The following is a 27272-nucleotide window of genomic DNA, read 5'->3' on the forward strand; positions in this document are numbered from 1 at the left end:
GCGTATTAATACTGTTCCTTGTCGAATTTTAAAATGTGTAATCAGTAACATATATTTATTGTAGGCTATCTGAAAATAAAATCAATATAAAAAACGTATAAAAAACTTCTAACTTCTAACTTACAACTGTATAACTTATAATAAGCTTGTTTTATATTGATATTTCAATTAATTTAGCTACAGAATGTAGCCCTGATTCACAAACAAACAATTACAGACCCAACGAGAATATGCGTATTGATACACTTTCATATGCGAAAGAGCAAAATTTGTATATATTTACTTTACGTCTGTTTGAACGTCCAAAAAACTTAAAATAAAACTGTTAAAAGTTAAGACGAGCATGTGCTTTATTTATATCGATTTTTCCTGAACGTACATGATTTAATTCAGTTTTCATTTATAACACTGTACTCTGTTTCAGTCTCTTTGCAATAAATAAATAAATAAACAACAGACTACAGAGAAACTAAACACGCTTTAGCGGCTCTTAAAGGGCACGTCGCAGTGACGCATAGAGGATTTTACACGGATTTGTCATTGATGCCAGATAACAATGTCAGATATAGTGACGATTACGTGTTAATGAACTCAAAGCAGTTTAGGCATGATTCCACAAATAAATTCACAAAGACAACACGAGACAAATCCACGGTGATATCAATTTATTGTCATTTAAATTGCTTCGCGTTTATTTATTTTTTTCCACGTTTTCTCCCTCCAAACCACAAACGGTTTGATTTCAGTAATTAATAGATGTCCTGAAAACGTCCTCTCAGCAAAACCTCCCCCCCTTTTGACCCAAGTCAACATATACACACACAGAGAGTCCGTCCATCTCAACACCTCACTCCAGACAGACCAGGAGAGCCTCCTTTACCACCATGGATCCGATGGGTTTAACCTGCCCGTGGACTTGCTTTTGCAATATTAGCTCTAACATTCAACATTATAATGGGATCACTGTCCAAATATCATGAAGTAACATCACACCATATCTCACAAACAAGTCAGTCCATCCAATGGTACAATCTCATTGGCCCTCCGAACACTATATCCGACATCCTCGATACATTAGAAGTTCTGCATGCACTGTTTTACTTTAAACCAAGCATAGAGTAGTAGGTTATACAGAGAGAGAGATCAGAGCTGGTGTTTCTCGCTTGATTTCGGAGTTCATTCAGTTCCTCTTGGTTCTTCTTGGATATCTCTGAATGTGTCTGTGAGAAATCAGCCTTGGCAATGCACAGCTGAGAATCTGTTGAAATGCTTTCTTTATTGTCAAGCACACTTTGAAGCATCCCATCCGTCCCAAGATCAGAGAACACTCCAACACAGATACATATGTAACCTCTCATTGCTCAAAATAATAAACCATTCAGTTCTCCCAACAAGATTAGTGATTGTAACCCTTTGTAATTAAATCAAATCTGTTTTTAGTGTCTAAGGATTGAGTTAAACGATGCTTATCTGAGCGAATAAGCCATTAAATCTTACTTTTTGGTGTGTTTGTGTACAAAAGTTGCCAATATTACCAGAGCGCGTCCCATTCAGACAATGCACACAAACGGACTAATAACAATTATTAATACTCATGTATTAATAATCATAACGCACACTAGGCCCGACAATTTTCTTGCTTTTAAAAACGCTCACGTCCTTTACAACCACACGCTTGGAAAATTATTGAAAAATGTTGTCGTGATGACATCAAACATGGTTTCGTGATGCATGCCGTCCAGTCCAGATCCAGTTTCTACAATTAAATGTTAGGTCTATTCTGCTCACATTATCAAAAATGTTGATAGTCATAATTGCTATAGAAAACTGTGGACACAATGCTTCAACACTTTTAGATACTATATGTTAATATTAATATTTATATATATACACACACACACAATAAAAGATCCAATTGGTGGGAGATTGACTCTAAAAGTCTATGGTTGCATCCGAAATCGCATTTTGAATAAGTAACTACTTCATGACCGTTAATAAAAAGTATATTTTTATACTTCTTCTATATAGTATGATGTGGTACATTTGTCATGTTGGCACCTTCCAGTATCAGTTGTGCCACCATTCATAAATCCTCTCCCAGGCCTCATGGGATAGTAAAGCGTCCATTAGATGCACAGAATCATGAACACTGTGATTTCGGACATACAAATCTTTTCGCCTGCTATGTTCCAGGGATATATGCGATTTCGGATGCAGCCAATGATTTGTAAAGGCAGCCTTAAGGCCAGTACACAATGAGAACGATAATTATAAGTATAGCTCTATTAGCGTCCACACCAGCAGACGATAACGTTCTGTTTATTATAAGCTTGTGCTGCAATTTTGTCGTCTGCCACTTTAAATGCTCGCAGGATGGATTCTGATTGGCTGTTTTGAAAGTGATTTTAACGATATCGTTCCTCTGTGCCGTTATTGTTATAGTTGTGGTGTGGACTCTTCTTTTAAACTCAGAATGACTTTTAAAACTATATCTTTATAGTTATCGTTCTTTGTGTTAACGAGCCTTTACATCTCAAATGTGACTGTATAACATTTAAATACAAATGTATTTACTACATTAATCTCATGCATTGGAGCAACTCCCACAGACGTAAATGAATTGATAAAGTCTGACTGATATAAACATTCTGTGTTCATACTGTCGTGTGCATGTATGGATTCTCCCCGTCGCACAACAGTAGTCGCGCAGCATCCCTTTAAGACATCTTAAAGGCAGTGGTGATGTTCCAAGCCAGTTTCCCGCTTTTTTTTATTATTATTATTAAAAAAACAACAACGAGCAAGGAGAAACGAAAGCAACAGGACGAGTAAAATGTGCTCTCGCTCGTATTGCAACGGCTTGGACGGATTCAACTGGCGTTAAAAACACAGAAAGAAAGCGAGCCTGACCTCTCTTACTAAGCTCCCTTAAGAGTAGGAGAGATGGGAACCATTGGAGATGTGCGAGGTGACCGAGGTACTTCGGCTGAGGACTCCGTCTCCACCGCCAGACCCTCCGCCGCCGGACGCGGTTCTGCGCAGGGGCTGCGGGCTGTTCCTCAGCGCCATCAGGCTGGGACCTCGCACCACCAGCCCTCCTCCGCCTCCTCCGTACACTCCTTGAGAGGACGACGACTGGGCGGGAGAGGACGACAGCGAGATGGAAGGTGGTGCGGGAGGAGGAGGAGGGAGGAGAGCGAGGGACTGGGAGGAGGAGCGGGAGGGAAGGTGGTGGGAGAAGACGTGGGGGTGCGCGAGGTCCCCCCTGCTCCCTCCGCCCCACTCCTTCTCTTTCTCCCGCTCCCTCTCTCTATCCCTCTCTCTCTCCCTGTACAGCTGCGGCGTGCTCTGGTGATGGTAGTGCTGGGGAAGGTGGTGGCGGTTGTGATGGGAGGACGAGGATGACGACGAGGAGGATGACGAGGATCGGGAGGAGTGGTGGAGGGGCCCGTCTCGAGCTAATCCCAGGACGTGGGACGAGGAGGATGATTCGGCCCTGCTGGGACCCCTGCGGGAGTGGGGTTGCGGTGCCCCACCGTGGCTCCAGTGGCTGGACAGACGGGGGGTCTGGCTGGACGGGTAGACCTGTTTGGGATGGGCCTCGGAGGGGATGCCGGTCAGAGCCAGGCTGCTGAAGCCCAGGCGGAGGCTCTCGGAGTCGAAGGCCTCGATCTCGGACGCCTGGCGCTCCAAGAGGGACCGGATACGCTCCGAACGCTCATTCTGCAGGGCCAGCATCTCCTCCTCGATCTGGAGAAACAGACCCACGGATGTCAGAATTACACTTTTATAAGAGTGGTCCTCAACTGTTGCTTCTGACTGAATGTTCAATCTGATTCCAGTGCAACTTATGATCATGCACAGTTAGGACAGGCAAAGTCGGATTGATTTTCTAAGTCTTAAAAGCACAATATGTAAGATTTATTTATTAAAATTTCCAAAAACCACTAGACCAGTGTTATATATTTTGCGGACTTGTGTACTTGCATTACCCCAAATGTTTCAAAGAACGTTTAAATCCAGAGAAATAAGCAATTTTAACTAGTGACACGGAATGTGTCCATAGAGTCATTGTGTCGCTTGCCAATGACGTCATACACCTTCGATTTCCGGTTTTGTTTTTTAGAAAACATGGAAACAATAAAAGACGCTTTAATATGTTATGCGTTTTATTAGACAGGTGATGACTGCACAGAGTAGCATTATAACAAATGTATCTAGTGGGATAAAACAGCGCTGCTTTACCCCACATACTCACAACCGCAAGGAGCGGAAGCAGTCGACTGTGGCATAATAAAAGCTCCGCTGCTTTTGAGCCGCGTGTCATGCTCGTTCAGCTGCCTCGTTTCGCTTCGATGGCTTTCAGCCATACCCTGCTTCATTCTACTACGTTAATAAATCATTAGCTCATCCATAAACATGATTTCTGCCCGAGTCCCATCGGATTGCATCGGCTGTGGGGATGAAGACGACAACTCCGACGATTCCACACTCAGTCACGGCATCATCAAACTACGCCTTTGTTTCTTTGTTTGTTTTGAATATGCACTCTCTAGCGACAAAACGTTTATATTGTGCCTTTAATGTGAACAATTACATTTTTAAAAACTGTTTTACGCTTGTAATCTTTGATCAAATTGTCATAACTAGATCTTCTGGTGAAAACAGACTTTTCTGGCGGCGTATACAAGAGTTCATCAATTGTTTAGTCATCTTAAACTCTGTTTCTAAAAGCTTGTGTTCATCTGCCTCCAGTTTTGAGTGCAACTCCCACATCTCAAAATCTAATCAACAATCTATGCATTGAAGTCCCTGCCAAACACCTACTTCTGTTTCATTGCAACTTTAACGTCTAGTTTACTCAAAAAATTGTGTTTAATTGCTACAAATTCACCATTTGCATAATATCACTGGCAAAAACACAACCCATACTATGTTAAATATGGGTGCATGTGGTTTAAACATGGTTTGTGCCACCCACAATGTGTTTTTTTTAATTAATTATTGAATTAATTAATTATTGCTGGTTGCATAGAGCATGAAACCCTTTTAAAAAGCCTGTTTAGTGTTTCAAAACAAAGCAACAGGATTTAAAACATACCAACAAATAACCAAATCTAATGGGAATGCAATATACCAATATTAACATTCTAGGCGACACCAATTGGCCAATAATTATGTTGTGGAGCAAATAACCAAAAAACTAAATCTTAAATTAATCATCTTAGATGCCACAAGTGAATATAGAAATTACAGTATTAGAATGAACAGTATAAAATAATGGCTAAATTAATAGTTATTAATTAATTTACCACTTATTAAATTATGTGTTATTTAAAAGTTAAAGATAAAATTGATCAGTGTTAGTCAATTTATGTTTAAAAAAAAAAAAAATTAAGCAAGTGTTAAATGACTGTTTTAAATGCTGAAAGTGAATATAGACATCCCTTTATAATTATATAGTATAAAATAACTGATATATATTTTGACATTAGGTTATATATTTACCCGTGTTACAATATTTTTGTTTTTTAATTAATTTTAAGCGAGTGTTAGATCACGGCAAAGATCTTTTAAATGTAACAATAATATATATGCATGCATACTAAATATAAATGAATTCTTAAAACATCTCTAAAAATCAGCTGACAGGGAACCTGAAATGGTACTGATATATATCATGCAACCCAAAAATGAATTCATGGACATTTTAGGGTTGCGACTTGATGCTTAACCAGTTGAGAAACACTGCTTCACAGTCTCCATTTGTCTACCAACATAGCCATGGATCCAGTCAGCTTTTACCCTTTGTTCCAGCAGGGCTCTGCGGATGGACACTCTCTGCTCCAGGTCTTTCACCTCCCTCTCGTGCTGGGTGTCGGTGTGCATCTTGATTTTGCTCTGGTACGCATTGAGCAGCTCCAGCTCCTGCTGCAGCTGCATCCTCAGCGCCTGATACTCCGCTTCCTGCGTCTCATCCAATCGCAGCTGGAGAGAAACGGCACAAAAAGCCAAAGGTCATTGAAGCAGGGGAACTCTGGCGCTGAGCTGCGGCTGCTGGGATCTGATGTAGGGTGAAATACCTTACCATGTAGTGTGTTGAGAGTATGTCATTGATGGTGTGGGTCTGAGTGAGGGTTTTTGGTGGTCAGAGTGGGATGGGAATTGTGATTCATGTGTCCTTGCCTTACTCACAGCCTGTGTGGACAGCATGTCGTTGATGGAGTGGTCGTACTGCTCGGCCAGAATAGCCAGCTTACGAGTCTGCTCGTCTTTGAGACGCTTCAGCACGGCCTTGTGGTCCGACTTCGGGGTGTTTTCCAGCAGGTGGTTCCTCAGAGCTTTATACTGACGCGTTTGAATCTTGCATGTGTCCTGGAACTGACGCTTAATCTGCAGCTCTTTGGACTACAAGAACAGGGAAGAGGGTGGTAACAAGATTTGAAAACAGACGCATAAGAAAGAGAGGAGGGGGAAGGACAGAAGTGTCACAGCACATTTGTTGTAAATTTGAGAGAAAAATTTAAACGTATTAATTTTTACCTAATAAAACATTTTAGACTCTAGTAAATCACAGTGTTCTATTTAATTCCTCGAAGATCTAATATGAGGTGCAGCAAAAATAAGAATTCATAAACATGCTTGAAGTTAAAAAAAGGAAAGAGAAAAGAAAAATTTTAAATTAAATCAGCACCATCAGGAGTGTATGAATGAAAAACAAAATTCTGACAAGATGACGACTTAAAATATAAAATGAACCAAAGGACAATGATTATAATAAAGAAAATTTATTTCAGAAACGTATGACAGAAGTAAACATCCATTCATGCACAAACACACAAAATGAGGATGAAACGCACACACAATGGCCTTGAAACAGACGGTGCAATGCGACACATAAAATAACAGAAACATTCCTCAAATAATAATTAAGACAATTTGTGATTTGGTTAAAAACAAAAAACAAAAAAAAAACAAAAGGGAGCACAGCATATGTAAACATTAAGTAACAAGACAAACAAAAATTAAAAATAACACAAACTTGAAATTTTAAATAGCCAATAACTGGAACAAATATGGCTAAAATTGAAATGCACTCTTGGTCCCTCTGATAATCTTAAGATTTCTATGAAGACCTTTTAGTATTTGGTGAGTTTTTACAGAGCATTTCAAATAAAGATGATTTGTGTGCAGTGCAAGCTATTCTAATTCAATCCAACCATCAACCTCTCCACTTCTTATGTTACAAATCTTTGGTTGTCAATTTGCATACTTCCTGTCCAACTTTACATTAAGATGATTGTCATAATGGCTTCTTACTATAACCTTTAATATCCAGTAATAGAGTACTAATAAATATAAAATAACAGTGCCATGCAAACGTTGAAAAACTAGGGCTAACTTGAATAAACTGCTTCATCTAAACAGGCTAGACCTCTCTTCATAAGGATATGATCAAAACACTTGTTTACATGGTAAATATGATCAGATCATTGCCTCTAGTGCAATAACACGTATATTTTTTAAAACCAGTATATATATATCCCCAACTCCACCAGTCTACAAAGACATTTGCTCATATACCGTTGAGTAAAATAGTTTTTGGCGCTAAACTATCTCAAGTATATGAACTATGGGCCACAAAAGCACATCAACCTCCAATCTCTTTAATAATACAACAGTGTCCTTCATCTGAATAAAATTGCATATTGAATTTATAACAGATTACCCACATTTCAGAGTAAATATTTCACCTAAAGTTATGAGATTGAGGTTTAATTTAACAAAAATTCAAGAAAGTTCGCTGCTAAAGTGGCAGAACTGAATTAATAGCATTGTTCATCCTTCTGATGGTGGAAAACCCCCGGATTATGTGGTAGAGTGAACTAACAATGATTCCCTAACATATAATATAATATATAACTGCTGCAGTTGATTTTGGCAAGGATGCAGATTTGATTTTGCTCAATATTTCAAGCATTTGATTGCCATTTATGAGGTCCTGCCTCGAAAATTTCCAGTGAGAGGACAGTGAGAAATTTATTTGTAAAGTTTTAGCTGCTTGTAGTTGACCTGAAGTTTTCGAAATGGTCCGAAACACTGATTTTGCAACAAAATGCAGCCTAGTTTCTATTTCAATACAAAAATTCTTTGAGAAGTAGGAAAAACCATTGGCGCTTCATCTAATGAACTTCTATTGCACTTCTGGAAGAGTAAGCTTGTAGTGTTGTGTTTTTGGGAGATCTATAGTGTAAAGCGTTGTATTATGATCTACTTTCACAGTAAGCGCAGTGAATTAATTTAGCATTTAACATGCATGGCTTCATTGAAAGGCCTATGGTCATTTTCACAGAGAGCCATTTTGGTTTCGCAATATAATACATTTTCATTGTTGAAATTTAAGACTCCCTTCAAAACAAAACTCAGGATTGCACAGACATGGCTTCAACAATCACCATAACACATATAGCTCTTGCTATTTGAGAAGAAAATAACTTGAGTAAAATAAAAAAAAACAATAATAATAAAACCCAGAAACTTTTACAAAAAGCACAACTGAAGCTTTCCATTCATCTGTGATGACAGTGAATGAGGGAGTTGAAATCAATCTTAAAGGAACAGCTCACCTAAAAATAGAAATTCTGTCATTTACTTTCACCCTCAGGTCGTTCCAAATGAATGAGGCTTTGGTTAATATTCAAAACACAAACTGATATTTTTAAATGAAATCTGAGAGATTTCCGTCCTGGTAACCAAAACTTAGAAGAACAAATAAGTTCATAAATGCATTGTAAAACTAATCTGTATGAATGAATCAAGCCATTTAATTCAAGTCTCATGAAGAGATATGACGGCTTTATATGATAAGCAGATTTAATTTAGGCAAAATAATCGACACCCATACATACGGCATATTAAATACACACAAGCTTAAATGTGCAGCACGAGAACCAATGAGGTTCTACGTTTGATTAGCTCTATGTATGTGTGTATATGTGAATAAAAGCCTAATTTAAAGCCGTCCATCATCTAAAGGATGATGGATATCCTTTTTTTTATTTATTAAATTTTTTTTTAAATGCAGAGACTGAAACCTCTCAGGTTCCATGAATTCATTCGTGTTTCGAAGATTAACCACAGGTCTTATGTTTTTGAAACGGTCTGCGGGTGAAATGCAGTTCGTTTTGTGTGAACTCTCTCTTTAACTGAGGACTTCCCTGTAAAAACAGGCATGTGAGCAAACGGGCTAAAATAAATCAGCTGGAAGAACAGAGAGAAACACAAAGAAAGATGGATGAATGGCATGTTCGTACTCACATACCTCCCTTCCTCCGTCTCAATCTATCTCCAAGGCACCATCTTTCCTTTCAAACTCCTCCCTGAAGGGGTTCTCCTCAACACACTCTCCCACCTCCCCTCTTCCCTGTACATCCTCTCTCTCCTCCTCTCCTTCTCTCTCCTCTCCCTCGTCCTCCGCCTCTGTTCCCTCACGGGTCTAGGCAGGAGAACCGGCAGTTTGCTGGGTCTCTCTCTGCGCAGCAACCCGAAGGCCTGCAGCCGCTTCAGGTAGTTCTGCGGCAGCTCCTTCAGCAAACACTTGGCTAAACGCAGCACTACGGAGTTAGCAAGGTCCGTCAGAGTGCCGAGAGGTCGGCGGACAAACCGCCGGCCCAGAAGCAGGCAGCGTGCGAACAAAACAGAGGATTTGCTTTTGGCCTGATACTCTGCACGAAGGCTTTTTAAAGGCACAGGGATTCTGGACTGCCGCCCACCCCAGTTGCGTCCGGCTTTAGGAAACATATCGTAGAGGCTGCGCTCGGTCAAGCCGCCGAGAAGCGACTGGCACACGGTGAAAAGCGGCTTCGGCAGGCGGAAGAGAACTCGCATCCAGAGGCGATTGAGTTTGCGTGGGGTGTTTTGGAGGAAAACCCTGGCCGGACGTACAACCAGGACCACCACAAGATAGAGGGTGAGGAAAAGTGAAGGCGAGCTGAGAAAGGACGCCGAGATCAAGGCTACCGGGACGTAATAGAGCCCCAAGCTCAAAGACAAACCCAGACTGAACAGGCCTGAGCCCCAGTACGTTAGAGAAAGGTACGTGGAGAACGAGAGCGAGCAGCAGGAACGCAGGAACAGGTAGGAAAAGAAGAGCGCCAGGAAGGCCAGCTCACCGGAGAGAAGGATCGAAGCGAGCGAGGGAAGCGGAGGCGAGCGTCTCAGGGAAAGCAGGAAGATGGAGAGGAAAAGGAGGGTGAGGACAGACGGCTGTACGGCAGCAGAGAGCGAAAGAGCGAGGCAGATCACGTGAGAAAAGAGCGAGTGAAGGGAAGGTTGGGAAGAAGAGGACGGGGAGGGAGGGGTGTAGACCGGCGGAGGCTCCAGCTCTTCTAATGTATCTGGGAAGTAGAACTCAGAGAGTTCGTCTATGTCACGCTCGTGAGGGCGGCGCTCAAAAGAAGGGCCGTGCATTAGCTCTGACGGACATCCGTCGGCCACACCCCTATCCTCGTCCTCACACTCTGATTCGCTACCGTCATCCCAAGGAAGTCCTTCTACTTGTCTGGGATCGGTGTCAATTTTGTCCTCAACCTGTTGCTGTTCATCTAACTTCTGCTCGGAACTGTCAGCTGATCTCTCAACATCTTCCACTTTTCCTTCACTGTCTATCATTTCACATTGTTCAGTAAATGTCTCTTCAGTGTCATTTCCTTCAAGAACTTCTATTTGGCACTTCTCTTGCTCAGCTGTCTCTTCGACAGCACCTACCGGCTCGATCTCATCCCCATCTATCTTCTCTCCATCTCTACTCCCTTTGTTCAGCTGTTCCTTTAGCCCCACCCCTTCCATTTCAAGCCCCTCCCCTTCAACAATCCCCTCCCCCTCTATATGAGGCTCATCCTCTTCAAATTCAAGCCCCTCCCCTTCATCAATCTCCCTCTGAGGCCCCTCCCCGTCTTCAGCATTCTCCGTGAGGTCACAGCCACTCACTCTCAGGCTCTTGGGCTGCTGGCGGACTTCAACGGCGTGCTTTTGCCGCAACTCTTGCTCACGCCGTTTGTTGTACTCCATCTGGTTAGTGAGCTCGGTCTGGTGCTGCGTCCGGATCAGGTCGGCCCGCGTGCGCTGCACCAGACCCAGCTGCCTGAACTCCTGCTCCTGAGTCGACTCGTGATGGCGGAGCAACATGGCGCAGTCCAGGTCCTTTAAAGTCTGTTTCTTGTTCAGATCCTATGTTGGGACAAGCACAGGGAAGAAAGGATGCATGATGTTTATCATACTCACTGCCGTGTTGAACATTAGCCATATGTGCAGTGTTTTCCATTAATTACCTAGACTTTGGCCCAGCAATTTTATAATTAACCAAAAATATTTTACACTTCTCATTATAACATAAAAGATCGCTAATGCGGAGTTCTGCGCCGTTGCTTTGGCAAAGCATGTCAATCGAACAAATATTGAAACTCTGATATAGATTAGTGTGTATATCAAATTGCAAAATGCTGTGATTGAAAACTTTTAAAGTTTGATGTGCATAATTTCCAGCATTACATTAGATTTGAAATGAGCAGCATTTTTAAACCTGTTTACAGAAAAACAAATTTTATTTAGCAGGTTTCCTCCAAAATAAAAGCTGGATTGTATAACTCCAACAAGTGAAGACATTTAGACAAAATTAAGTTTTGTAATTTTACTACTATAGTGTGAAGTATAGTGCTTTCTACTAGGAAATATAATTAAGGAAATATTCTTTTATTTTACAATGCAGTCTTGCAACAATAGTAATATATTTCTGTCTGAGATGATAATATTAATAAAAACTCATTGCTCTAAAAGTGCATTAGATTAAGGCATTTAACAAAAACATTTTAAAAAAATTATCCACAAAATCCTGCAAAAAAAAACTGAACGTAGCTGACTATGTGAAGCAAATTAACCAGTGTGTCCTCACTCGTCCTCTGCAAATAAACTGTCATGTGAAACATATGCTGTATCACAGCAGAGCCATGCAGATGTTCAGAAAACTAATAACACTGATCATTTCAAATGGCTAGAAATTTGCCTGATATATCGTTCTCTGTACTTCTGTACCTCTCTGAGCAGGTCCTGCTCCAGGTTGTGGCGAGCTAGCAGCATCTTCCTCTTGTACTGGCGACATTGCAACTCATAGTACTGCCTCTGTCTGCGCAGCAAACCCGCCTCCTCTTCTGCCTGGATCTGCTGGAGACACTCCTTCTGCTGAACTAGCCACTCTTGCTTCTCCCGCTTTGGTGTGGACTGGTTCTCATTGAGCTCCTGTACACAGGACGAAACGTTCAACACAACATCTGAGCAAAGCCTCAGACAAAACATTTGCTGATGTACCTCTTTAAGTTGCTCTTTTCGCTGCCTGTACTGGCGTTTCTGAGACTCAAGCAGGCTGGTCAGCTCCTTCTTCTGCTGGGCCAAGATATGCTGCTGAAACTTCTTCTCTTCTGTAAGACCAGCCTTAGTCTAAGAAAAAAGAGAAGTAGAAGTATAAAAAAAAAAAGACATCTGAAAAGCGAACCAAACCATCACGCACTTACCTCTTTGTCTAGGATGGCCTGGTGCTTCTTGCTGAGCTTGTCTGCTTCACTGCTGAAGCTGTTCCTCTGCGTCTCCAGTTCTTTGTCGAGCCTTAGCTGATGTTCGTCCATCTCTGCCTTCAGCTTGTTTTCCAGAGCCATCAGCTGTTTCTGATGCTGCCTCCTCATGCGTTTGTATCTGGACATCTGCTCTCTCAGCGCTGAGCCCTGCTCGTGCTCCTGGATCTGACGGGTCACCAAAGAGGCCGTGCGGATGGTGGCGAAGTGGTCCCGTCCTCTGCGTCGGCGACCCCCAGAGGGGCCTTGCTGCTGGGAGTCCACCTCTGGCTGGTAGGGGTCATCGTAGATGTTATCATGGTTCTGTGAGGGGACAGAGAGGGACAACTGAAGGAAGAATCATAAAAAAAAAAAAAAAAAATACTAAAAAAAAAATAATTGTATTTATGCTTTGAATAGTATTTTTTTTTTAAAGATGTCTCTTATGCTCACCAAAGATGCACTTATTTGATTAAAAACAATAATAACAGTAATTTTGTGAAATACTTAAAATTACTTTTTTTTTTTTGTGAATATATTGTAAAATGAAATGTATTCCTGTGATGCAAAGCTGAATTTTCAGCATCATTACTCCAGTCTTCAGTGTCACATGATCTTCAGAAATCATTCTAATATGCTGATTTGCTGCTCAAGAAACATTTCTGATCACAAATGTTAAAAACAGCTTTTTTCTGCTTAATTTTGAGGAAAGCATGATACACTACAATTTAAATTGAGATATTAAATATTAAGATATTAAAAGTGACAGTAAAGACATTTATAATGTTACAAAAGATTTCTATTTCAAATAAATACAGTTCTCTTGAACTTGGTCACAAAAATATTAATAGAGTTTTCAACATTAATATAAAAACCATCAATAATAATTGAGCAGCAAATCAGCATATTAGAATGATTTCTGAAGATCATGTGACACTGAAGACTGGAGTAATGATGCTGAAAATACAGCTTTGATCTCAGGAATAAATTACATTTTAAAATATATTAGGGCTGTCAAATGATTAATCACGATTAATCACATCCAAAATAAAAGTTTTGTTTACATAATATATGTGTGTATACTGTGTATATTTATTATGTATATATAAATACACACACATGCATGTATATATTTAAGAAGAATATGTTATGTTTATATATTAAATATATTTATATATAATATATAAAATATAAGAATATAAATATATAAATGTATATACATGTAAATCTTTTCTAAATATATAATTTATGTGTGTGTATTTATATATACATAATAAATATACCCTGTACACATACATATATTATGTAAACAAAACTTTTATTTTGGATGTGATTAATCGTGATTAATCATTTGACAGCCCTAAAATATATTCAAATAGATACCAGCTATTTTAAATTGCAATACTATTTCACAATATTACTTTTTATTTTCACAATATTGTAGGGCTGTCAAATGATTAATCACGATTAATCACATCCAAAATAAAAGTTTTGTTTACATAATATATGTATGTGTACAGGGTATATTTATTATGTATATATATAAATACACACACATAAATTATATATTTAGAAAAGATTTACATGTATATACATTTATATATTTATATTCTTATATTTTATATTATATATAAATATATTTAATATATAAACATAACATATTCTTCTTAAATATATACATGCATGTGTGTGTATTTATATATACATAATAAATATACACAGTATACACACATATATTATGTAAACAAAACTTTTATTTTGGATGTGATTAATCGTGATTAATCATTTGACAGCCCTACAATATTGTTTTTTATTGTATCTTTACTTTTTACAATATTGTTTTTAATTGTATTTTTGAGCCGTTGTGAGTATAAAAAAAACTATGTTCAACAACATGAAAAAATAAAAATAAAATCATAATTATTCCAAAGTTTTGTTTGATGGCAGTGATGTTTCGTTTCAGTGCGCCCAGCTCAAACAAAGCCATTAACACGTACCAGTGGTTTGTGCAGCACTGAGCTGTTAGAGGTCACTGTATGTTCGCCCTCCTGCATCATAGCCATCTCTCCGCTGTCATCCGATCCATCTGCAAGGCTGTTCACTGAAGAACTCTGGGAGCTGGCACTGATCGACATAGAGGGCAGTGAATGGGAGCTCTCCATGCTGTTCACTGTGCCCATCCGCAACATATACTGCTCTACATCCTGAAAGACACAAGACTGGGTTTAAAAACAGAAACTACAGTTCCAGCAGGAGACTGATCATCAAACATTTTAACAGTCATTTTCGATACTAACTGGAAAAGTCATTTGCAACAATCGTGTAACCAAGACTGATCCTATTTAGATCTGATACATGTTAGTTCATATGATGATATTTATCAGTTGTAAAAGTGTGTTCTAGAATATAATTGTTTTGCAATGCTAATCTGCAAAATAAACAGTTGGGCGGGAAAAAAAATCAAATGTCTATCATCATCTTGGATTAGTGCATTAGGTCTTAAAGTGACAGCAGCCCAATAAACCTGCTGCAGTCTATACTGTTGATATTAATCAAACAACAAAAGACAGAAAATCACTCACTGCTCGACTGAATAACATTCAGCTTCAATAAATTAATTCAATGATTAGCTTTAATAAATTAATTCAAACAGTGAAGACTATGCAGTGTTTCATTTTTACATTTGATTACGTTTCTGTATTTACTTTTGAGTAGAACTGTTAAAGCTACTGTTAGACCTACTTTATCATATTTATGAAATTCCCAACATTTTTATAGATAGATGATTGCAGCATTTCACTGGATTAGTGATGAGAAGCATTTGTAAAACTGCTGTCACAGAAACGTAAGGTTTTCCCTGCAGTTTTCTTCCAAAATAAAAGCTTGATATTTAACTCCTGGAAGTGAAGTAATTAAAAAAGTTTTATAACTTTCTTACTGTAAACTATAGTAATTAATGTACTTAAACATTCATTATTTTATTTTACAATGCAGCTGTATTACAATAGTAATATCTGCAATGTCTATGGTAACATATTAAACTGTAAAATGACTGTAAATAGCATGACTTATAGGTTTTTGGTTGTTTACAAGGATACTTGTAAAGATGGGCATTTTGAACCATACATGTGCGTGTATTTAACCATCCAATGCCTATAAAGTGGCGAAAATAATTCCCGCGCTCTATAAGCACTGTCTTCACGTGCGCGCCTCTCTGACAGCAATCAGAAAGTGCACACATATGGTGAAATGAGTTCTCTTTCACTGCTGATTGTGTTTCAACAGCTAACAATCACTTGTTTTTAAATCGCAATGCTTAAAAACACATGCAAACACTAAGTTTTTGTGACCATGTAGCACAGCAACATCACGCAAGCATGTAACCAAGACAGAGTTGACAAATTTCTACCAGTTAATCGCGTCAGCTGGTATATCGCCAAACCCTAATCAAGACTTTCTTGTACCATTTAAGACTTTTTATGGCCTTAAATTTGATGCAACTAAATTTAAGACTTTTTAAGAACCCGTGGAAAGCCTGAGGGGCCACTCTTAATTTTGTTTTTGAAGTGCATCAAATTAAATTTTACAGAAAAAGATCTGAAAAATTTTATGGCACTGTTACATTTGACCTACTGTTTGTTATTTGCATCTTTGTTCTTATTTTTAATAACAATTACAAAAAATAAACAAAAACTGGTTGTCACAGCTAGTAAATTTAAAAAGCTGAAAGAAAAAAAGTTCATATATTATAAATAAAATAATTAGAGAAGATGAATTGTGATGCATCCATTCATACCTCTAATGTGTTCATACATTTTACATCCATATATTGACAGATTACAGTGGAAAAAAAGGTAGGTTTTTTTTTTTTTTTTAAGCAAGCAGATTGTCTGAATTGTGAAGTGGTCTCCATAACAAGAGTTCAAGGGTAAAGATTGAAAAACATGAAAAGAAAAAAAAGAAAAGCCATTTCAGAGGGAAAAATAGTTATTACATTGGGAAGACACACTACAAAGAAAAACCTCTTTACAATAGCCGGCACTGAAAGCAAATAAGGTCATTCTTGAGTTTATATTGACTTTAAGGCTGGCTAATCAAAGTGTCAATTTGCCAGAACGACACAAACAAATCACTCAAGCACTGTCGAGGTCAGAACAGAGCAAAAGAACAATGACTCCAACTCCAAACGTTTGAAACATGAGCTGACAAATGTCTGTAAAGACAGACAAAACTATTGACCAAACCCTAAATTATGTTTATATCTATTGTTAAAACATATTCGTCTCTGGTGCCACATAAGAGGACAGCAGATTTATTTATTGTACTGACCAACTAGCACATTTAATTTGATATTTCCAAATATAGCTGTTCTACTACGGTGTAAAAAAAAAGAAACTGATCATGCACAACTCTTTCAAAAGGTATGTGATCCTGAAAATCAATCTTCCTATTTTTTGATTTGACAAAAAGACAAGTTGAAAGGTCATCCCACCTCTTCCTCCTCTGTTCCCTCGGTGGCAGGGCCATTATGCGTTTCCTGGAAGAGGATCTTCTTCATCTTTCGGTATTGCAGGTTATCTAACTCCCTCACGGCGTCTTTAGTGCGTGCTATCAGATCCATCACCACGGTCACCGGACGCTCACGGCACAGGAAGTGATGCTGGAGAAATAAAGCGGAGAGGTTTACTTCAAAACCAGAATGAATGAACACATCATGTTTAAGAAGTCTTAATGCTCCTCAAAAGACTTTTACTTTAAGCAGCACATCAGAGGTAGGTCTGTCCTGGGCGATCTTCTGCAGACAAGAGTCTACAAAGTTACGGAAATAATCTGACCTGAGAGGAAACAAAACATGGAAATTAGAGAGTAGTGCAAATCAAAAGGCAGCATCTTTTTAGGTCAACTGGACACAGAGTGAATAATGTAAAAGCTTTAGATAGAGTACTCTGGCACCAAGTCGAATCATGCATGTGAACGATCAAATGCATAATATATATATATATATATATATATATATATATATATATATATATATATATATATATATATATATATATATATATATATATAATTTGTTCTATTGATTTTATTTGTTCCATTTAGGGGTGGATCAGTAGACACGATAAACTAGCATAAATTTGACAACTAACATCAATTTTGGAGTATCTATCATAATTACTCTCACATGAGATTTTAGTGTTGCGTCATCATAAAGGTTTATCCTTTGCTCGCATTTTTAAGCCGAAGTTAAATCTTTGAAGTGAGTTTAAACCGTTCAAGCACAATGAGATGCAAAAGAGCTCTCAATACGGTACTCACACTCTGTTTTGACTGACGATTTTCTGTTCAAACTGTATAAAACTATTTTTTTTAAAGCTGTAAACAGAACAACGAGAATGTTGTATATTGGTATACTAAAGTATGTTTTACATTACAACTTACTATCAGTTTCTGAACAGTCTTAAGTGAATATAAACAGTTGGGAGAATATCAGACGTATATCAGTGTACTGGATACATGCATTCTGCCTAATATACATGCTGCTGTCTGCTTCATTAATCAAACAACAAAATACATAATAAAAAAATCTCACTGCATTGGACTCAATAACTTTTGCAGGTTTATTAAGATTTAATTCCGTACTATGGAATTAGTTTTTGTAATAGTATTGATTGTTATTGAGGATTATGAAAAGTCAACATCTTCTTAAATTGTGGCGCCATGACAACCTTATTTCCACCAAAAATAATTACTGTGATATTGTTATTGTGAAATAGATTTATTCATATCGTGATATAATATCCCCAATCCCTAGTTTTAGTAATAAAAATAAACATTACTTAATCTAATTACTTATTAAATTGAGACCATTTTCAAGGCTACATATGCAATTTAATGTATATACAGATAACACTATTTCTGTATTAAAATATCTTTTTATAAGAATTTTAACAGCATATAGAAAATTGTTTTAAGCTTTGAAGTTTAAATTTCTGCAATCACTAATCAAAACGTCTGAGGAATATCAATACAGCGCTGACTTGGAAACAGGGTAAAAAGCTCAAGTTTATTGACAGTGTGGATGAAGCTTCTCTGGTTCCCTACCAGTGATTCGACTGCAGGACTGGGCTCTCGTTCTGGGCGATGTGGTATAAGGCACTCATAGCATTCATATTAAACAAGGGAGGCTTTCTCTCCGCTACAATCAAGGAAAGGGAAACAAGCAAGCAGTTAGCTGCAAGGCTTCCATTGTAAGCATATTACTGTAAACAATTTAATATTATTGTCTGTGGTAATCAACAAAAAGCCACAAACACTTAAACGAGGTTTATTTTCACACAATGTGCTGGGCGTTCACTTTCAAATGGCTCTTGTACACCCGAGATGACTCACCAAGCTCTATGCAGGTGATGCCGAGTGACCACACGTCAACCTTCCCATCATACTGGCCTTCATCCATGGCGAGGATCACCTCTGGAGCCATCCTGGAAACAGAGCATACTCAGTCATAACGGTCCTAACAGTAACTGACCAGATCATGTCATTAGATCGATCTAAAAACCATTTAGAAACCAGGCAAAATTTAATTAAGGCACATGAGTACACTTCTGCCGAATATGTTGTTGTAATGAATGGGAAGTGTTTTTGTACCAGTAAGGAGTGCCCACAAAGGAGTTGGCTGGAGCAACAATGGAGGCGGAACCAAAGTCTCCCAGTTTGACCTGGCCAGGCTCTGTCAGTAAGATGTTACCTGCTTTCACATCCCTATAAAAGGAAGAAACATATTTTCTTTGAATCTTTAATGTTGTAACTGAAGGGGACAGCCAAAAAGTACCTACAAAATCTCAACACTAATTCATACAGGCAAGAATGTATTTGTGTTGCACTCTTAAAAATAAAGATTCCATTGACCTCATATATATTTTCAATCTAAATGTCAGTCTTGGTGTAATACATCCCCCCCCACCCACACTCTGAATGCGAAACTTGGTGCAATACACTATTATTGTGCAATATAACTTTTTATTTTCTTATAAGGGAGCTTTCACAGAGATGCCGTAGAAAAAACATTTTGGGTTATCCAAAAAATACCACAGTAAATAGATCTTAAAAGAACTATTTCTTTTTAGTGTGACAGACATTTATTAATCTAAAGAACCTTTTTCCACTTTAAAAACCTTTTGTGGAATGGAAAGAGCCTTAAATGGCAAAAGGTTCTTTATGGAACCATCAATGCAGATAAAGAGTCCAGAGTCCATCCGCTGAGATACAATCTCTCTTCAACCAGGAAGTTCTGGTCAAGATAGGCAGCAAGGACATATAACAACATTCTTCAAAATATCTTCTTGTGTGTTTTACAGAAGAAAGAAACTGATACGGGTTTGGAAGAACATGGGGGTGAATGATGACAATTTTCTTTTTTGGGTGAACTATCCCTTTAAGGGACAATATTTGCCACAAAACTAACAGGCATTTTTGCATTTATGAGAGGATTTTTTTCTAACTTTATTAGATTTATGCATTATCGTATGTCAAGTTTTTACATTTAATCAATAAATTAAATAAGAATAATAAGACACTATAGGTTGTTATCAATCATATGAAATAAGTATCAATAAAATTTATTGTTGCACTGCAGAAGTGGCAAAAAAACTGCATTTAAAGCAGCATTTAGATGTATTTACACAAAAATTACACTTACGCTATGAGACTAACGTTTTAAAAATAATATCTTGCATATTGAAATATGTACTGATTTTTTTCTTTTTATATGAAACTAAGCCACCTGTAGGTGGCGGCAAGTCACTACCTTCATCAGTGAGTCACTGAATCATTAATTCAACCAATTCTTCAAATGGCTGATTCATTCCGAAAAAAAGCAAGTGACTCATTGAATCCGACTCCGTTTCATTCGGTAACAAAACACATCTGTGTTTTATTTGGTTCTGTTGCGACTTTGTTTGGATCTATTTCGTAGAAATTAAGCAAAAAGAGACAATATTGTGTCTAAAATGTGACATTTGGTAAATAAAAAAAAGCATGCTTGTATGATTTATTCCTTGCTCGATTAATGTCAGCTTCCACATCATTAAAACGAGAAATATGATATTATTGTAGTCAATATGTATGGCACACCCCTAATTTGCACAATGCTTTTTTAGAAGCAAGACTCGAGCTGCTCTGTACCTGTGAATCATGTTGTGCGAGTGGAGGTACACCAAGCCCTGTAATGCACCATGGGTAATTGCTGCGATCTCCACTTCCTGTAATGGTTTCTTGTGCACTGAGGGAAAGGGGAAGAAAACAGTGGGATCCTGTTTTTTATTTCTGCAAACTCCTAGCAAACATCTGCATCATTTTACACTTCTGCATCTGACCGACCAGCTCTAAACATCCACACGCTCCCTGAAACACCTCACTCACCTTCCAGCAGATCTGAGGCCGAGCCCAAACAGTATTCCATCACCAGCTAAAGAAAAGTAGGACAGGAAGATCAATGAGTGGCAGACACAGAAAAGAGAAAGGTGGAGATAAAGAAAAGGTATAATTGCTGTAAGCAAGCCACAAGTGGTGCATGTAGGGCTGCTATTGTAATAAATGGAAACAACGTTAGCAGGTCAGTACATTCTCTTCCCTGAACGAGGCTTTTGAAAAGCGTTCAGCCTCCCTCCCACACACCGAAACACTCACCCATGCTGTGTGTTCGCGCAGGTAGCAGCCTCTATACTCCACCGTGTTGGGGTGCCGCAGTTTTTGAAGGAATTTAACCTCTTTGATGATATCCTGCCATTTCTACAGCAGGAACGAGAGAACAATGAAACAATCAAGGGACTATTCAGCATCGGCTTCTGCACCCCTTCAGTTCAAATGCTGCATTTCTGATCTATGCGAGTGACCAGAAGTTCCTTTCAAAATGTACAGTGGTGAGATTGCAAATGAGGCGTGAGGTGTTCAAGTGTTCCGCAGCACAGTGGAGGGAGTAGTTTCCACCATTTAAATGGCACAACCGTCTATTTTAGCCAGAGAGACGCTGTGTGATTTGCATAATTTGAATACAATGCTGCGGCTCACAAAGAAAAGAACTTGGTAACATGCCGGTAAATACAAAAAAAAAAAACAGTATTCTGTGACCGCATATGAACTCTGTTACAAAACACAGTGAGTTGCTTTCCTATCTAGTGCCTACATAGGCAGCATCCTAACTATAACCTCATAAGAAAGCTATATAAAATGCTCTATATAGGCAATGACTCAACACACAATTTTTTTTCAGTGAATTTAAAGTTTTCGTTGAAATTGCAATTTCCCCCAAATTGCATTGACATAGTTTGCATGAACACATGCACACTAGATTATACTTTAAAAAGCATTTGCATCAAAACTGCAGGCAGCATAATATTCTGCCAACACTTTCAAACATCCTTCGTGTCAGAAGTCTGCCTAAAAAAAATTCAGGTAGGCAGCTCAAAAGGTTTTGGAACAGAGCCATCATCTTGCTATTACATAAAGCCACCTGCACGATGTCCGAGATTACTTCCAGATCAATTCCAGCAGAGACACATTGCTTTGTTTAACCAAAGATGTAGGAACACTTCTTGTTTGCGTGTTTGTGTTCACCTCATTAGACTGCTTGCCACTGTAGGACATCTTCTTGATGGCCACCACCTCATTGGTGCGGATGTCATGGGCCTATAAGAAGCGTGCAAATACATGTGAGGAGTGGAAAAGAAGAGCACAGATAGTTCACCGTTCACTGAGCTGTGCTACAGCTCTGAATGTCCTAATGGCCACTCACGAAGTAGACGGCTCCGAAGCTGCCATGGCCGATCTCCCGCAGGTCTGTGAAGAGTTTCTCAGGATCCTCCTTGTAAAAAAGATCCGCCACCTCTGGGTCCTTGAGACTCCCAGCCCGCGCACTCGACGGCATGGCCAGCGCCTTCACACACAAACAGAAGAGAGTTTGCACATTAATTAATCAGAGGAAAACAGGGAATAGGGATGGAGTGAACACCCTAAAATACAACCATTAGGAGAAACTAAACGGGACGAATCAACTGTAAAGCATGAACCTTAGATACAGCAAACAACTCAAAAATCTAGGATACAGCTTATCACTTCATGCGAGCGGAAACGCTGATTAAAAAGGGCGAGTCCTATATTTCTTCAACAAGTAATTAATAAATAATTCCACCAACCAATAATAGAAACATTTGTCTATCCAAAGTACCCAAATATGGACCAGAATGGGCATCTGAAAAATCATAATCGTCGATTATTCCCTTGAAATAATAATTGCGATTATTAATTACGATTATCACATATTACAATTATTAATTACGATTATTTACATTGATGTTTATACCATTGTTTGATGCAACTGCATGCCCTGTTTTTATATGAAAATAAACAAGCTGAAAACACTAACGTTTCAACTATACATCGGATTGGTTTGTCCTTTAAATTATAAAAAAGTAAAAATATTAATGGTTTTATGTTATACTAAAACTAAAATTAAAATAATGGGACAAAAACCCTTAAGATAACATCTAGAAAGAAAAAAAAACATCTTAAGCATGCAGAATAACGTTAAGTGGACTTTGAATGATTAATTGGCGCGTTGAACGATTACGTAATTGCGGCATCCATAATTGTAATCGCGATTAGAAATTCGATTAATTGTGCAACCCTAGCACCAACTGACTTAATTTACAGCATTAGTCAAGAGATTATTTTTTTTTTATGCACTATATCAGAGATGCATCCAAAATGATCAATGACGAATTAAATCAAGAATTCTGAAACATTGAATCATGAAACCAAACATATAACGAAACATAACAATATTAAACTAGGCTAGTTTTGCATTTTTTCCACTGTGCATCTATTGGCTTATTTATTGAGCAAAATGATCCAGGATTAAATATGTTTGCTGTATAAAGTATGCAAAAAAACTACAATTACACGTTCACTTAAAGCTGTATTTTGAAGTCAGGTATTTCAAGTAATGAGACACCAAGTTTACCAGCCCTGAACAACTGAAAGATCATGAACCCGAGTCTTTATAAACTCAGCCTTCATCTTAAGACAGTGTTTCTTAAGTATAAGTTTGACCAACTAGCAGTTAGTCTAATATTTGGAATTAATTTAGACTAATCTATGCTTTTAAGTATGCTAACTGAATTTTTAAAAATTATGACTAGTCTTAAAAAAAAAAAAAGATGACTAACTTGTAAGACCAGTTTAAACCTTTAGTGCAACTGGCCCCTGAAGTTTGCAGATCTCTGTAAACAAGTTTCCGGAAAGGTTGACAAAAATGTATGATTATATCACAGAATTCAGAGTCCTTTAATCTAAGGAGTGCACAAGTGGAAGAAATTCAACAACACTGTTATTCTAGACGTGCTCATCAACAAAAATCAGTCCAGGAGCAAAACATATTATTCCAGGAGATAGGGCTATCTTGCATTAGTTAAGCACAGTGTGCTCAGCAGGATAAAAAAAAAGGAAACCACTGCTCTCCAAGAAGAACAAAGTGCTGTGGGATGACGTCTTTTTGTAGGCCAAAACCTGGAAACAAGTTCGCATTTCAGCACTTCCGCTTCCATTGTCCTCAAGTCAATGTTTTTTGTTTTAAATGGGATACAGTCTGTGGTGAACAAGCTCAAAATATTTCCATGTTTTATTTCATGACATACAATATTCCAGCAATACCCCTTGTGTTTTTAATGTTTTTACTTGTCTTGTCCAGACAGCTGCTAACAAGTGTCTTAAAGTCACTACAGAAGTTTTCAGAGACATTAAACATCATCACAGCTACCCAAAAGTCACATTCACAGCCTTAGTGTGTTTATAATCGCATTCTTGCAAACTATTCTAACTCAAATGCTCAGATAAAATGACTTGGAAGTTGTTGGAAGTTTAATGGTGATGCGTTGAAATCAACAGTTCTACGTTTAGCTTCACACTCCATTCTATTTACGAAGACTGTCATGATGAACAAAACATGTAAGAGCGTTTTGTTTTAGATGAGAAGTGTTATATTTGGCCTTCGGTAAAAGGAACCTCATTCGTTTCTTTACCAAGCTACACTGAATGGGAGTCTTTGCAGGATAATGGCCATAAATGTTAAAGCAGAAGAAATGTGTTTTTTTAAAAGGCCAAATCAAAGATCTGATCTTAACCCAACAGAAAAGTTGGGAAAGACTCTAAAGAAACCAGTTCTTGCATAGAAACCCATCAACATCATGGAGTTGAAACTAAATGGGCCAAAATTTCTTCATTCTCATGTGCAGGACTGGTTGCGTCCACACCAAAGATGCAGTTTAAGTGAAAAAATAAACATTGCTTGTGATTTAATTGGGTTTTATGGATCTAGTTATACAGCTCAGATGAAGATCAGGTCTCAACGTAGGTCGGATTTATGCAGAAAACTCTTAAATGTTCATGAACAGTCAAGGGCCACCGTATAATGTAGAAGCAACAGAGTGCATTATATAAGAACAACTGAAATAGAGAGATGATCTGAACCAGCCACCGTTGAAATGGTTGTGAATAATTGTGCTTGATTATGCATCATGTAGGAAAAGCAGGACGCTGGGCCAGACACCTGACTCACAGTTCAGCTTCACACCTCTCCATGAAGCTCTGAGTCAAACACATGATAAGATTACACCTGTTTAACACACATGCAGAGTCACCGAAAACAGCAACAGCAGATGAACTCTGAGAATTTACAATGTGTGCCAAAATAAAAGGAAGTATGACTTTCACATCAATGCATAACAATGCAGATTTTTTTTTTCCCAGCCATTCTTGTGTGTGGCTTCAATGTTAACAAAGCCAGCTAAGATAGAAATTTGCTATGTGATATTCTAAAGCCTCTAAATTATCAAAATGATCAAAACTAAGCTGAAAAACCTGTTGTACCTTTTGAACCTGAGCACAAGTAAAAGGCCGATTAGTATAACTATGAAAATATCAGGTGTCTTCTTTAATGATTTTTGAAGTAAACATAAGAACGACTTTGACACTGATAGTAAAATTTCAAGATAAATATTTACAGGACTGAAGTGATGTAGATTTGCTTAATTATCCAAAAATCAATGTTAAAATTTTAGTATCGTGATTTGCATGCTTTTTACTGTACATTTCTGCCATATAGATATCACCACTGGTAAGCTACTCCTAAATATAATTTTTAGAACATTCATTTTCAGTGAAGCTGCTTTGCAACGATTCCGTCAGGCTTTTGAGCAATGTTTATATGTTCATCTCTCAATTAAAAATCATACTGCACTGCATTATATGTTTGGACACTTGGAAAACTAAGCATTTAATTATCATCTTGCTAAGACATTATTAGGAGATATAGTGACAAAAGGCATTTTAAACTAATCTGTTATAAGGTCTCATTGATTATTATAATTGCATTTTAATTTTTTAACCATATAAATACCAGACTCTGCATGTTTGAGCATCTGAACAAAACTGAGCTCTATATTCTCACTATATCACTCTGTATGGACCATAAAAGCCTGGTTATCAATTACAAAAACCATAAAACACACTTGCACACATTATGTTTTTCTCTGATATTCACTCTAAAGGTCTGATAAACTGATCAGTTTCAAAAAATCAGGTTTTAATACGTCAATCTTGACAGGTTTAAATGATACATCGCGTTGCACAATCATTTGATGGAGCAGTTACATTGTGCAAGCCCATAACAACACGCGCCATACACTGCAAAAACAGCTGCATCGGTCCAAATAGCGTTTCGAGCACACAAATCACAGATGTTTCGCGCCATACATGTCATCCAGCGCTGCATTACGTGATTTACACGACTGTGTCCTACCGTGGTGTCCGGGATCCACTGTAGCTAGCTAGAGTCAGCTAGCTCCCGGCCTGCTGAGGAAAACCCGGCCTCTCCGTCCCCGTTCTCACTTCACAGAAAGCGATCGATTCAAACAGCGAGCCATCTATTTCTAACGTAACGATCGCGTAGAGTGTCGTGCGATTTAATCTGTCCGTTCGTATGTATTTAAATAGATAATACTAACGCTAACGGACTCGACCAGCTGACTGTCAAGCACAACGGTCGCTCTTTAAATCGCAGCCCGGTATTCCGCCTCAGCCGCGCGCATCTGCATCATTTTGTCCTCATGCCGTCGGTGTCACGCGTTCAGCTCGTCTCTCTCTGTCATCGACAAGTCCATCCCTGTTTTTCTTTTCCTGTCTCGTTCGCTTTTTGTTCAGTGCTTCATGATGGCGGAGCGGGGCGGGAGCCGACCGGAAACCGGAAGTGCGGGTGGAGTACAAATTAAAGGTTTTCGAACGTTCTCTAAACATGCGTTTCAGTACAGTACAGAATCCACACACACACACTTTTCTAGATGCGTTCTGTGGGTTCGAGTCTTTCATAAATGGGGGACAGCTTGCAAAACCAACAGAGAAACAACGCTATAATATGTTTATATACGCACGTTACATTATTGTTCACACAAACATAAAAAAAAAAAAAAAAAAAATTTTTAAAGAAGGTTGAAAGGCAAAAAAAAAACAAAAAATTTAAAGCAAAAAAAAAAAAATATTTAAAGCAAAAAAAATGTTCCTTTAAAACTATTAGTAAAGTTCAATAGGTTTCACCTCCAGCATCATAAGTATGGT

The 27272-nt window shown here is 38.2% G+C and overlaps 1 protein-coding gene across 3 annotated transcripts; it reads right to left on the reverse strand.

Moving 5' to 3' along the window:
* Positions 1 to 650: 650 nt before the first annotated feature.
* taok2b (TAO kinase 2b) lies at positions 651 to 26917 on the reverse strand. Of its 3 annotated transcripts, none has more exons than XM_042767126.1 (19): positions 26461 to 26917; positions 22399 to 22539; positions 22221 to 22292; positions 21294 to 21395; positions 21027 to 21072; positions 20790 to 20886; positions 19254 to 19367; positions 18996 to 19087; positions 18708 to 18801; positions 17356 to 17437; positions 17095 to 17262; positions 14600 to 14806; positions 12567 to 12926; positions 12364 to 12492; positions 12091 to 12294; positions 10990 to 11229; positions 6187 to 6408; positions 5806 to 5988; positions 651 to 3750 (listed from the first exon to the last, which is right to left on the reverse strand). In XM_042767126.1, exons 2-19 carry the CDS (start codon positions 22528 to 22530, stop codon positions 2929 to 2931), a joined length of 3366 nt encoding a protein of 1121 aa, XP_042623060.1. In that variant the 5' UTR covers positions 22531 to 22539; positions 26461 to 26917; the 3' UTR covers positions 651 to 2928. The 3 variants fall into 3 exon arrangements, with proteins under 3 accessions (XP_042623060.1, XP_042623061.1, XP_042623059.1); XM_042767127.1 differs by having other exon boundaries at positions 6196 to 6408; positions 26461 to 26916; XM_042767125.1 differs by lacking the exons at positions 651 to 3750; positions 5806 to 5988; positions 6187 to 6408 and having other exon boundaries at positions 6773 to 11229.
* Between the last annotated feature and the right edge of the window lie 355 nt (positions 26918 to 27272).

Source organism: Cyprinus carpio, chromosome A12, assembly GCF_018340385.1.
Source record: "Cyprinus carpio isolate SPL01 chromosome A12, ASM1834038v1, whole genome shotgun sequence".
NCBI lineage: Eukaryota > Metazoa > Chordata > Actinopteri > Cypriniformes > Cyprinidae > Cyprinus > Cyprinus carpio.

Excerpts from the sequence above, each read along its gene's own strand:
- taok2b (XM_042767125.1), bottom strand. The coding sequence starts at position 22,530 with ATGCCGTCGAGTGCGCGGGCTGGGAGTCTCAAGGACCCAGAGGTGGCG. Across the intron at positions 18,802-18,995 it reads CATCACCTGCATAGAGCTTG|CGGAGAGAAAGCCTCCCTTG; the intron begins GTGAGTCATCTC and ends CCTTGATTGTAG. Across the intron at positions 12,295-12,363 it reads GAAAAGAGCAACTTAAAGAG|GAGCTCAATGAGAACCAGTC; the intron begins GTACATCAGCAA and ends TCCTGTGTACAG.